The 13,657-nt window shown below is 34.3% G+C and overlaps 1 protein-coding gene across 1 annotated transcript in view; it reads left to right on the top strand.

Annotated features, from left to right (window-relative positions):
• The first annotated feature begins 1,197 nt into the window (after positions 1-1,197).
• The window catches only part of LOC134841861 (choline transporter-like protein 1), a 70,561-nt gene continuing 58,101 nt past the window's right edge, over positions 1,198-13,657 (top strand). The window contains exons 1-4 of the mRNA XM_063857902.1: positions 1,198-1,405; positions 7,228-7,314; positions 9,228-9,370; positions 9,593-9,772. Of these exons, the coding sequence (XP_063713972.1) occupies positions 1,388-1,405; positions 7,228-7,314; positions 9,228-9,370; positions 9,593-9,772 (428 nt within the window). The 5' untranslated portion in view covers positions 1,198-1,387. The remainder of the gene's footprint in view (positions 1,406-7,227; positions 7,315-9,227; positions 9,371-9,592; positions 9,773-13,657) is intronic.

Below are 13,657 nucleotides of genomic sequence, written 5' to 3'. Positions count from 1 at the left end.
TTTTCGATGAGCACAGCAAAATTTATTGATATTAGGCGCGGTTCAAATCCATTAAAGTATTTTTGAAAGCAACCAGAGGTTTTCCGGAAAAAATTTAATCGCAGCAAAAAATCTAAATTCCTTGAGTTATTTTAATTTACTTAAGAAGTTGAACGATTTTACGTTTTTTTCTCCGAAAGCCAAAATCTACGATACTCGGATTATACGATTATATGCTGTAAGATTTTTTCATTATAGGTCAAAACACTGTCGTAGCCCCATGTTTCGTTTCTCCAGCCTGTGTTAATACAATTTTTCGAAAATTCCCGCTCACATATTTTTAGATGCTTTGGTAGCTCACTAAGAAACTTTTTCTAAACTGCGCAAAAAACTTGAATTATCTCAAAATAAAATCAGTTATTACGCAGAACGCGGTCACATGGAAAAAATCGGATCAAAATTTGCTCGACGCAAATGAAAACGAGCAGTCATGTTTGATTGAATGATAAAGAACCAGACATGCTGGCGTCAGTGGCGGATTTAGAGAGGTCCGGTGGACGCATCACATAAGGGATTCGACTCCCTCATCATCCAAAGAGTCCCTCATAGATTCGTCCATCTCGCCACCCAAAGGATATTATTTTAGGACATATACGTTTCTATAAACGACCCAAAAAATTTTCCAAAACAATTGACGCTAATATATACCAACTTTGAGAGGGAGCGATTTTTTGGTCAAATTTTTTAAATAAAAAAAGTGGCCAAAAAGTTTTTGTTGACAGGGTCGTTCTAAAATGTGGTCAAAAATTGCCAACCATTTTTTTCAAATGGTCATTTTGGAGAGCTTGGGAAATCAATTTGTTCGACGTAACAAAGTTTAGAAAGGCGGTGACGTGCATCGAGCCGTTTTCCTGGCATTTTTAGTTATTGGACTAAAACTATATAACAATAAATACTTTAGAGGTCTAGTTTTAATTTATTTGGGTCAACTGCTACAGAAGAGCCATTCTATTCACATTTCATGTCAACACCAGTGTTATATTTCCATATAAGACATCAAAACTTTATTCAGAAGTCTTGATTATTTTTTTTTTCTGTTGAAATTGGTCTAAATCAATGTGAACAAAAGTGGTTTCCAATATCGCACTAGTAAAAAGTATGTAGGATCCAGATGTTACCACATCTCAAAAACACTACTTAACGTTTCAGTATTACCAACTCAATATATTTTTATATGCACTGTATATTTGATAAACTGGATATTGGACAGCTCTGATATTTGAACTTCATTTTGTAAATCTTTCCATCTTCTTGTCAAGTCTGACGCTGTTTCCCTACAAATTTATTATTTAATTTTTTCAGCTAATTTGAAGACTAGTGCAAACAACTTATAGCAATAAGACGTGTAATGGGCGGTGATGAAAAGGTTAGTCACAATCGAAGCAGGAATATCATAATATCAACCAGACTGCTCGTGTTAAACAACCGTGAATGTTCTGAATGTACTTTAGGTTATCCGAAATAAATTTTGGTTTAAAATTTTGATACATTTGCAAAAAAAAAACTTTTTTAAATCTCAATTTAAAAAAAAAACTCATCCAGACCAAATGTAAACTTCAAATGATATGTCATGTCTACTCACACATTTTTGGCATCAATTAGTGGACCTCAATTTAATCTGGATTGATTTCTGTCGGATGTTTTCGCCGGCTGTTTTGAAGCCATTTTTGAAAACATTTGAAGCCGGATGTTTTCGCCGTATTTGCTTATCTTTTACAGAAAACTCGAAGTTTTGGGCATTTACCATCCCTGATCAGCACTTTTCCAAATCCAACTTTACAAAAAAATAATCAAAAGTGAAATACATTTTTGATTTTGAGCTCAGAACATCAACACTTTTGAACCTTTGCCAGAAATTAAATAATTAAATAAAAAGTCGATTTTGATCTGAATATAAAACCACCCCAAGCATAAATATTGTTCCGTCATTTAGTTCGAAAGATTTCCATATCAAAAATTGATTCAATAATCATTCAGACCAGGCTAGTCGTCCTTTGTTACCACAGCTCTATGCTAATTTATTTGAATATACTTTTCAACTTGAAATCATCACGCTTAGTGAGTTTAATCAAAACGTTACACTTAAGTTTCGTAGAACTGAACATCCTTAATAAAGCTTAGATGATTACGGCAATGATAATTGCCTTAAGAAATGAATAAAGCACACTTATCACAATTGGAATCACATATTAATACCTCGTTTGTGAACCTGCTTGGGTTACTTAAGCTACCCTAGCGACTAAACACCCAGGTAATTCTGCGACAATTTATCCTCACTAAAGCTGAAATATTTAAATTGGATCAACGAGCTGAAAAAGATTTTGCAAACAGAGGTTATTTCAATTCCCTTATAAACTGCAAAGTATCTGCACTAAATTTTGAGTTCATAGTTGCAGTCCCATATTCATGCTCAAATGTTATTGCTATAAAAGTTTCTTCTAATTTTAATTGCAAATTTAATTGCAATTTGAGGATCAACTTCTTCCTAGACCCGGAAACACTCCATAAAGCCTAATAAAAGAAAAACAATGCTTCACCGTGCCAAATGTTACAAAAAAAAATAGTCTCGGTTGCTGTGCAAATAGCAAAAAATTGTAAAAATGGAACAAATTTTTTTTTGCAAAACACAAGCAAAACACTAAAATTTTGCCATTTTTGGATGCGAGGGCAGCCCCAAGCGTTGAATTTAGCTTCCTGAAAAATATTCATAGCTCATATATATAACCTGATTGTTCATAACACAGTTATAGAAGTAATTAGGAAAGAATTTTGGATCTTCCGTCCGCCACGCTTTGACAAAACTAAGATTGCAATTGGTTAGAATTCATTTTCAAACAAAACTTCTAATAGTAAAAAAAAACGATCGTATTCAGCCCAATTAGACACTAACATTGATAATGTAGGACAAAAGTGCCCAAGTTGACAAAAATTTCTATCATACAGTTTCATGCTATGAAAAAATGCTTATCATACTATTTCATAGACCAGAAAAATGTATGAAAATAGCTTTTTTTCCATAGTATGAAATTTTATAATGAGCAATTTTGCCAAGCTCTGGATTAAATAACAAGTTTTTTGCCATACTTTTTATCACAAAAATTTTATGAGAATAGCAAAAGCAATTTTTTGTACTATGAATTTGTATAATAAACGTTTGCCATAAAAGTATATTCGAGCGCAGAAGCAAGTTTGCAAAAAGGGATAAAAATCTTACCTCAAACTTGTTATATTTTATGGAAAAATGCATATAAAAATTTCATATATAAAAATGTTCAAAATTTTATTTTTTTAAAAGTTGCTCTAAAAAGTTCAAAAATATTCAAAAGTTGCTCTCATTTAATCAAAACTTGTACCAAGTTGTTTAATTTTAGTTTTAAACCAATTTGAGATAGTTTTTGAAAGAGAACTTTCGATTGAAAAAACGCTTGTCATACAATTTTTCTATAAGATAAAAATTTTTTCTATAGACGCCATATATGAAATTGTATGATAGGCATTTTCCTTGTATGGACGTCAAGTTGGTTCAACTTTCTTGCATATTATTAGTTTTTATAGTTTGGTATCAGATCAAAATTGAAACAAAAAGTCCAGTGAAACGCGTAAGTTATAGTTTTTTTCAATTTACCCCTTTTATTTGAAGATCAATAAAATCAGAATAAAGTTTGTAAGTCCTATTTTAATAAAAAATTGGTAATTTGATGTTAAAATAGGAATTCAATTTGAATGAAAAAAATTCTGGGGTATATTTAACTAGCCATATTGACTTTTTAACTAGCCATATTTTGTGAAAATGTTTTTTATATCAGTCAGAAAGTATTGTTGTTTTGAGCTCAAATTTAGAAAAATATTTTACCTCTGAACATTTTTGTAAAGATTTAAAGATTGCCAATTTGGGATAATTAGTGCGATTTTTGTGCTCTTAACGTGTAAGCGGAAATTTAATCCGTTTTAGAAAAAGTTCCAATTTTGATTGAGGCATGCTATTTAATCTATTCAGTTTGCTAAATGTATTAATTTGTTCCTTACATAGCGTTTGGGGTGATCATTTTTGCAAAAACTTTTAAAAAACTTAAAACTTAGAAAAAATTTTTTTTTGAAATCTTCATTATTTTTTTCTGAAAGTGAGCTCTACTCCATAGGTTTTAAAGGGCAGTCGGAACATTCAGGGGACCACCTCGATACATGCATATTTTTCCTGCGGTCATCGATTGCATTTTTAGTTTCACTAATCGCCTCCATCAAAAATCTAGAAAATATTTCAACTATAGGGCGGAAACTCTACGGTACATCAAATAGAGGGTTGGCAAAAGAGCGAAAATAATTTGAATAATATTTTGCGACACAAGAAAAAAAAGTTCAAATTTTTTTTAACCAGCTTGATTTACGACCAGGTGGGAGACAAATGGGATCTCTTTCACTATTCTCCCTCCTTTTGCAAGGGGGGAATGCGTTACTAGGTACAAATTCGCGTATGTACAACCATTGAAATATTTCAGTATAGGGGTGGCAATTCTTTGCTAGGAACCTAAGGGATGAGTTTTCGAAAGATCCGGCAAATGATTTATTTATCAACCACATCTGATATTCAGTTTTTGGTAGTACATAGTAAATCGGCGTGAAAAAAAAACGTTCCAATCTAAAAACTTTTTCCATTACAACGTGAATATTAATTGCGCTGCATTTTTTTATTCGTAAATATAAGAAAAACGTAGTACGAAATGAACAATATTAGGAAAAAATGGTCGTTGTCTAAGACTGGCATCTCAGTATTCAAGCAGAATTCAAGGGCTGCTCATTCTCTTATAATATGTTTTACTTCTTTTGACACAAATATTACACATATAGTGTTGTCTTAACAAACAACTATTGCATTATGAGGAAAAATGCAATTAAAAATTGGCAATTATTTTTGCCCTTGAATTAGTTGAGAAAAACTGCAAATCAATTAAAATAACTAACTGATTCAAATAAAAGGTAACTTGATTGACTCAATCGATGTAGTTTTTCTAACCCCTGATTGCAAAATCGAACCATTGAAATTTAACACGTTCGCATACAATACCTTTGCAACACTAATAACCTGTTTTGCAGGGTGATTGAAACTAAATGAGCCAAAAAAAAACAAAGACTGATCTGTTTACTGATATTTTAAGAAGATTTCTAAAGGATACGTTGCCTGCCATTACTGCTGTACTCGACGTCTCAATTTTCTTTGCTATAAGTATTTTTTATTTAATTCAGTTGCTATTTAATGTTTTTCCTGAAGATGAAGAAGTTTTGTTCCATGCTCTCATTTTTTGAAAATAATCAAATCGCTGAAAACAAATTTTCAAATCATGTACAGATATGAATTCTGGATAAAAACAAGTTTTCATTTTCATTTTAAATTATGTGTAGAGTGTAGTTTAAAAAATTTTAAAAAATACTTCAGTTTTTCATAATTATGTCATAGTTTTTTGAAAATAAAAAAAATTATCTCCCCCCAATTTAATTTCTATTCAATTTTTATGAAACCTTAATAAATTCCTTGTTTGATTACTGCGTCTACATCTTTTTTTGAAAAGAGATGACATATCCCAACGGAGACTAACTCGTAAAACCGTAAGAAATCTTATCCTATCAATTTTTTCATGTAGTAAAGTTGCAACTCAAGCGCTTAGATTTAGGTTAAATATTGCATAACTTTGCTCAGCAAAATAATTCGATTCTTCAAAATATAGAAACAATCACTCATCTGGAATTTACATGTTTTTTCTTCTTTTTTTTAAACTTCGTTTTTGATAACAATCAAATGTTTGAGTTGTTCTTTAAATAAAATTAGTCTATCTATCTCACTCTCTCTCTCTATAATCAACTTATCTCTTCGTACGCTATCAGGAGCCACTTAAATGAGTAGAACTACTCTTTGGATTTTTCCCTCCGGGCAGTGAATTTGAAATCTACTGCTTCTGATAACTTCAAATTCAAATGTTTGTCATGTTTTGAGCTAATTCATTTGGTTTTGGGCTTTTTCCTACCCCGACCCTCAGATATACGGTGTAACGGGAGGGGTGTTACGAAGTTAAGTATGCAGTCAAATACGTTTGATCTGGCCTAAAGTCCGCAATCTAATTTAAGTAACAATCGGACAATGTGAACAAACTGCTTGTACAAAATATTACGTGGGAGAAAAGGAAATGCAGCCGTTTTTGTTATATTTTGCTCTTCTTTAGTAATTTACCTATAATCATTATCTATTCATTTTTTGCGGTTTTTTTAGTTTATTTTTCATTAACTTCCAGTTTTGTATTTTAGGATTTGCTGTCCTATTAAATATTTGTAAATAACAAAGGTTCACGCCACTGAACCTACATTCAGGACAAGAGGTATAATGCGCGTGAATCGGTTTTTATCACTTGAAATATGGCTACGAACTGTCGCCTAGTTCGAACCGTCCCTTGATGCGAGTTGTCGCGTATTTGAAGTAAGAATTAGGGCGATTATTTTATGGGGAGGTTTTTTATTCATAGCAGTTTTTGGCAATCAAAATCATTGTTTTCAACGAATATTTTTCTACCCATTCCCTACATAACTCAAATATTAGCACAAAATTTTTAGCACAATATTGGCACAATTTTAGCACAATATTTGACAAATGCAGTACAAAAATTTTTGATTGTCATAGTTTTTGATGCCAAAACTTATTAGAGACAAGTTAACGTGTAGTCAGAGCATTCACGGGTTTGCCTTGATATGCGGAGCTGTCTTGTTGATATTCAAGATAGTTTAGCTTATTAAGTAAGCGTTCGTATAAATGACCTTTTTTCACCTATGATAAGTCCCTCATTGATTTTCATTGGCTGAGCGACAAAAGCCCCCGAGTCAGAAGCCCCCGCGACAAAAGCCCCCGAGTCAAAAGCCCCCGAGTCAAAAGCCCCCGGCGCAAAAGTTACATGTACATGAACACCTACATGCAAAAGCACAGGGGGCTTTTGACTCGGGGGCTTTTGTCGCTCAGCGATTTTCATTGTTTTAAATCTGAATAAATAGTAAACGTTGAATGCCTTAATGGAAACTGAACAAATAAATGATTTAAGAATTTAATTATGTAGCGGTAGCCATAGATTGCAAAACTACAACTCTATCAGAATTAAGAGCAGTTGTTGGAGCTTAAACTGAAATCATATTCGAATCTTATGTCTTTTTCAGGAAGAGGAGTTCACTGGGCCACTGTCGGACAGGAGCTGCACTGATGTCGTGTTCCTTCTTCTCTTCGCAGCATTCATTGCAGGAATGGTGAGTGCAAACTTTTTTAATTTTTTTTCTCAACCAGCTAGAAGATTAACCTGTAGGTTAATTATTTAAAGTTGAACTAGAAATCATTTAATCATTGAGCCCATTAAGCGGTAATAGCAGTCCAAGTGCAACTTGCACCCATTACGCATACATTTCCGTAATCAAGCTAAACTCATGTTTTATGTGTATTAAATCAGAACTTGATTGGAACAAAAACTCAGCCAAATTTCTTGTATCAAGTAACAATATAAATAAATAATATAAAAATGAAATTATTTTTTTAAAGATATATTTAAGTACAAAATTTTACATTTTGCGCCACTAAAACAAAAATTTTGATCATTATTTTGCTTCATCCTGAGTCAAATTGATTTATGCGTGGATTTAACAGTATCAATTTGCCACTTAAGCTTTTTTGGAGAGCAAAATTTCCTTTTCAAAACCCCAAATTGTTGACGCATGTGCTGAAAGCAACCTATTTTTAATAAGCAAGTTTATCAAAAACTATTTGTTAAAAAATCAAGATTGTCTAAAAAAAACTACGTCAAGCTAAATTTTTTGTCGCATTCTATACGTAAAATCGAATAACAAGACTGCTGGTATCAGGAAAAAATTAAAGATTCCGAGAGCCGCTTAATGTATTGAAAGTAGCTTTAAAGTCTCCAAAGTTGTTTTTGTTGCCAATGGATAGAACATTTCTAACAGGACTGCTTGTATATAATCAACGCCATGAATATTCTGGCAACCAAATGACCTCTATCAATCATTTTTCATTTTTTATTGAACGTTTTAATGTTTCATAATCAAAAAATAGATAATTTTTCAGATTTCTACAAAATTTTCCCCACAAGTTTTTGCCTAACAAAATTTCGAGTATAAATTGCTACAATTTGCATCTAGGATTGTATCAACTAGACCAAAAATCTAATCCATGCAAATTGAAAACTTGTATATAGCCTGCATTGTACAGCTGAAATTGGTCAAAATGGCAAACCGCCATAACTCTCTGCGAAAAATATCACTGTAATTTAAAACTTCGTCAAAATTTGTTAATCAAAATGTCCAAATTTGTATGAAGAAAAAACTTGCACCGAGAACTAATGTTTCTCACTTTTTTTAATAAAAAAACCAGAAAAAACCAGAAACAATGGCTCTCTGAAATATTACGTAATGAAGTAATCAACGTCGCCGTATCAGATTTGGGGTCAAAATTTTCTACAGAGTAACACCAAACTTTTGTAGAAAACAAGGACAACCCATCACTGTCCATGTAGCGCAGAATGTTTTTGACCACGGAAATTAAAGTTGAGAAGTTTAAATGATTGAGAAAAAGTTGAAACTATTCAATTTTTTTTAAAAAAAGATATCGAAAAACTGAAATTAGTATAACGATGCAAAAACTATTTAAGTTGCACCATGTGGTTTGGTGTTATTTCCGTGTAATTTAAACCGTTTAGTTTTCTGTGTAATTTAAACCGTTTAGTTTTCTGTGTAATTTCTGGGAATTTTGTTTTAAAATCTTTGAATCCGAATCACGACTGAAAGGGCGTTAATATGATAGAACAATTGACACCCCTAAGAGCTTGAGCGCCATCTACAGGTGTTTTTTGTCTGAAGCGTAATCAATGCAAATTACAATGAAGGAAGCAAAATAGTTTAGAAAGTTGAAAAGATCAACTACGTTTCGAACTTCAATCTTCTTCAGAATTTCATTCTTAGTTCTAGCCGATGACATTGCCGGCTCTCTGAACAAGAAATTTTAAAAAACTGCTAAATTTTTTTTAAATTTAGGTATTGAAAAAAATAGATACTCTGATCAATTTATTATTGGCTTAGTGTTCTCTCACAATATGTTGGGAATCGAACCTGCAGCCTTTCGCTTGATAAACATGTGTTTGACTGCTTGCTTGCAGGGTGTCCTGAGCTACCACGCATACGAGGAGGGCAATATCAGCCTACTGATCAGAGGGTACGACAGCTATGGAAATATTTGTGGACACGAGAATGAGCCCATTGAGGGAGTGCCAAATTCCGGGTTGAACATGACCGATAAGGGGTAATTTTTTTTTAGTCAACTCTTCTTGAATCAAAACTTCAAATCAATTAGAAGTTGGACAACGGATGTTAGAAAATATCTCATCTCCCAGTCTTCCAGTCTTCTAAAATTTACTGACGTCATTTTATCCCGAAGCTAAGCTTTAGCTAGGCTTTGCAAAAAGTGTTTATCGATTTTTAAATGAAATTAAAGTGTTTCGTGTCAAATTGTAATTGACTTCAGGAATCTTCTCTATCTGAACCCGAATGACCTGGCCACAGATGAGTTCGTAAAGACAGTCTGCGTGGCTGAGTGTCCCGACCGCACCTACACTAGCAGAGAAGACATCCCAGTCCAGTTCTGCCTCCCGGGGGCAAGACAAGGGGACTCTAAGCTCTGTCCAGATGTGCCACTCTACGAATCGTAAGTTGGACAAGACAGTTTTTTAAATTTTCATCCTCACCTGTGATTTTTATCAAAATAAGTTTCCCCTAAGTACGGCCCGATTGTTTTTAAATTTGGCATAAATGGTAATCACCCAACTCTAAACACATCATGATCACCCAACTCTAAACACACTCTGGTCTTCATCATCTTTCAAAAATCAATTGCTACCGTACTAAGTTTTTTTTGTTGGTGGGGGATAGTCAAAAAACATGTAATGTAATTACTTACGAATACCGCTTAGGTCCATGGTATTGCCTGTTTAACTCCCCACAAAACTTGGCGACCGCATTTGAGTAACAACCACGACAGAACTTTATAAATGCATTTCGAGAACTTTTTTTTCCGACCACCGATGGGTAGGAGGAACATTGGATACTTTCCCCGACGCTAAATTTAACCCAAATAACATCTACATGAGGTCGAGTAATATGTCAAATTTGTACTACTTGGGTCAAAAGGCTAGAGGATTTATCCCATCAGGATAATCCCTCTCCTAATCTACTACCGGTAAAATTCTACCGGATTTATTACTTTGAAACTAAACACCGCATTATAAAACGCTCCCATTTTTGTTTTGCTTATAACAACCCAAACAATCCGAAAAAATGGCGAAATTGGCAATAGTCAAACTCTCATAATTTTCCGATAAAATAAGCATGAGGATTTTTTTTAATTGAGCTAAATTGAAACGTAAAAATCGGCCAGAGGAAGAAAAAACCACACCGAGCTCATATGTTAGATCCTTTTTTTCAAAATTTGGATCAACAAGACCGCTCGTATCAGGCTGAAGCACTGAATAATTCGACAGCTGCTTGAACCGTTCAAAAAATATGCTTAGAAAGTTTTTCTCTCAATTTTCAATATTTGATAATTTTCACGCTTTTGGAACGTTAACCAATATTGATAACACTAGCAGAGAAGAAATCCAAGTCCAGTTCTGCCTCCCGGGGGTAAGACAAGGGGACACTAAGCTCTGTCCAGATGTGCCACTCTACGAATCGTAAGTTGGACACATAGACAGACTGTTTTTTAAACCCTTCATCCTCACCTGTGATTTTTATCAAAATAAATTTCCCCTAAGTACGGCCAGATTGTTTTTAAATTTAGCATAAATGGTAATCACCCAACTCTAAACATATTCTTCAAAAATCAATTGCTACCGAACTCAGTTTTTTTGTTGGTGGAGGATAGTAAAAAAAACATTTAATGTAATTACTTGCGAATACTGCTTAGGTCCATGGTATTGCCTGTTTAACTCCCCACAAAACTTGGCGACCGCATTTGAGCAACAACCACGGCAGAACTTTATAAATGCATTTCGAGAACTTTTTTTCCGAGCACCGATGGGTAGGAGGAACATTGGATACTTTCCCCGACGCTAAATTTAACCCAAATAACATCTACATGAGGTCGAGTAATATGTCAAATTTGTACTACTTGGGTCAAAAGGCTAGAGGATTTATCCCATCAGGATAATCCCTCTCCTAATCTACTACCGGTAAAATTCTACCGGATTTATTACTTTGAAACTAAACACCGCATTATAAAACGCTCCCATTTTTGTTTTGCTTATAACAACCCAAACAATCCGAAAAAATAGCGAAATTGGCAATAGTCAAACTCTCATAATTTTCCGATAAAATAAGCATGAGGATTTTTTTTAATTGAGCTAAATTGAAACGTAAAAATCGGCCAGAGGAAGAAAAAACCACACCGAGCTCATATGTTAGATCCTTTTTTTCAAAATTTGGATCAACAAGACCGCTCGTATCAGGCTGAAGCACTGAATAATTCGACAGCTGCTTGAACCGTTCAAAAAATATGCTTAGAAAGTTTTTCTCTCAATTTTCAATATTTGATAATTTTCACGCTTTTGGAACGTTAACCAATATTGATAACACTAGCAGAGAAGAAATCCAAGTCCAGTTCTGCCTCCCGGGGGTAAGACAAGGGGACACTAAGCTCTGTCCAGATGTGCCACTCTACGAATCGTAAGTTGGACACATAGACAGACTGTTTTTTAAACCCTTCATCCTCACCTGTGATTTTTATCAAAATAAATTTCCCCTAAGTACGGCCAGATTGTTTTTAAATTTAGCATAAATGGTAATCACCCAACTCTAAACATATTCTTCAAAAATCAATTGCTACCGAACTCAGTTTTTTTGTTGGTGGAGGATAGTAAAAAAAAACATTTAATGTAATTACTTGCGAATACTGCTTAGGTCCATGGTATTGCCTGTTTAACTCCCCACAAAACTTGGCGACCGCATTTGAGCAACAACCACGGCAGAACTTTATAAATGCATTTCGAGAACTTTTTTTCCGAGCACCGATGGGTAGGAGGAACATTGGATACTTTCCCCGACGCTAAATTTAACCCAAATAACATCTAAATGAGGTCGAGTAATATGTCAAATGAATGCCATTTTGCACGTAATTTGAGCAGAAATGAAACTATCTGAAAAAATTCAGTGTCAAGAAAATGCTGATTCAAATATTATTGCTTTGGAGCTTTGCTAGAGTGGATGAAGAACAAAAGATGGCTTTTTTTCCTTTTCCCCCACCTGCAATTTTTTACAAATAAACTTACTGTTCCCACGAACCGATTGCTATGAAAATTGACATGCTATATTATAAGGCCGTGACAAACATATTTAGTCTTCATAATTAACCTTGTAACAACCCTCATTACACCATAAAATTGATGCTGATGTGAGGTGTGAGGGGGGGGGGGGGGAAGAGCCCGAAAGAAGACTGTGTACAGATATGAGGAAAAATTCAGCTCAATTTGTTTTTACAAATTCTTAGTTACTTCTTAAGGAGTTAAGTTTTCCGAGTTATCACTCCATGTTGATTTTTTCCGTGTTGATTTTTTGTTTGATGTTTTCACAACATGACCGTGGTCGGAACATTCTGTGCTGCGTGATCAGGGAGGTCCATAAACGATAGGTCACTTAGAAGGGGGAGGATTGTACGGTTGATCCCTATAAATTCTTAATTTGTTTTATCTAGCAACAGGTAAATGCAGTTAAATAGAGCATATTTGAGTCGATACTCGTTATTTGTCGCCAGTTACCACGTGTTGTCTAGGACAGGTGTCTAATTCGAAGCCAAAAAATATATACCAGGGACGGATTTAGGCCGTTCCTACGGGATTCGATCCCCTGACCAGAGTCATTTCGTTGATACGACTTTACTACATTCGGTTTTAGATGAACGACCTTGAAAAAGTTTTAAAGCACCTTTGGCTCCATATACTTCAAATTTGAGCGCAAAGCTGTTTTGAGCTGTTTTTTTTCCTCAAAAAAGTGCCTGCGCTGCGAAAAACGTCGGCAAAATAGTTTCTGCACAAGGGTTTGAGAGAACTTGAAAAATCAATTTGACCGACCAATTAGCCAAACTCCCCTGAGAACATCCTAGATCCGATCCTGAAGAATTTGATTATACGGAGAATTGCAGTCCCTTGGAACTTTTGTGGAAGTGTTTGTTTAAGATTTGATGTGCTTTGGTGTTGACATACTATTACACGCTAAACTAGAACGAAACTAGACACCTGTCGTAGATTAGACGTGATCACAATGTGATTGCAGTGTGAACAAACATTCAAGTACTGCTCTTCGGTCGATTTGTACTACTCGTGTCAAAAGGCTAGTGGATTTATCCCATCAGGATAATCCCCCTCCTAATCTACTTCCGGTAAAATTCTACTGGATTTATTCCTCCGAAACTAAACACCGCATTATAAAACGCTCCCACTTTTGTTTTGCTTTTAACAACCCAAACAAAAAATAGCACAAAAAATGGGGAAATTGGTAATAATCAAACTCCCATAATTTTCCGATAAAAATAAGAATGAGC

This window comes from Symsagittifera roscoffensis, chromosome 3 (genome assembly GCF_963678635.1).
Source record: "Symsagittifera roscoffensis chromosome 3, txSymRosc1.1, whole genome shotgun sequence".
NCBI classification, from domain to species: domain Eukaryota; kingdom Metazoa; phylum Xenacoelomorpha; order Acoela; family Convolutidae; genus Symsagittifera; species Symsagittifera roscoffensis.
This window is presented reverse-complemented; position numbering and strand designations above follow the sequence as displayed.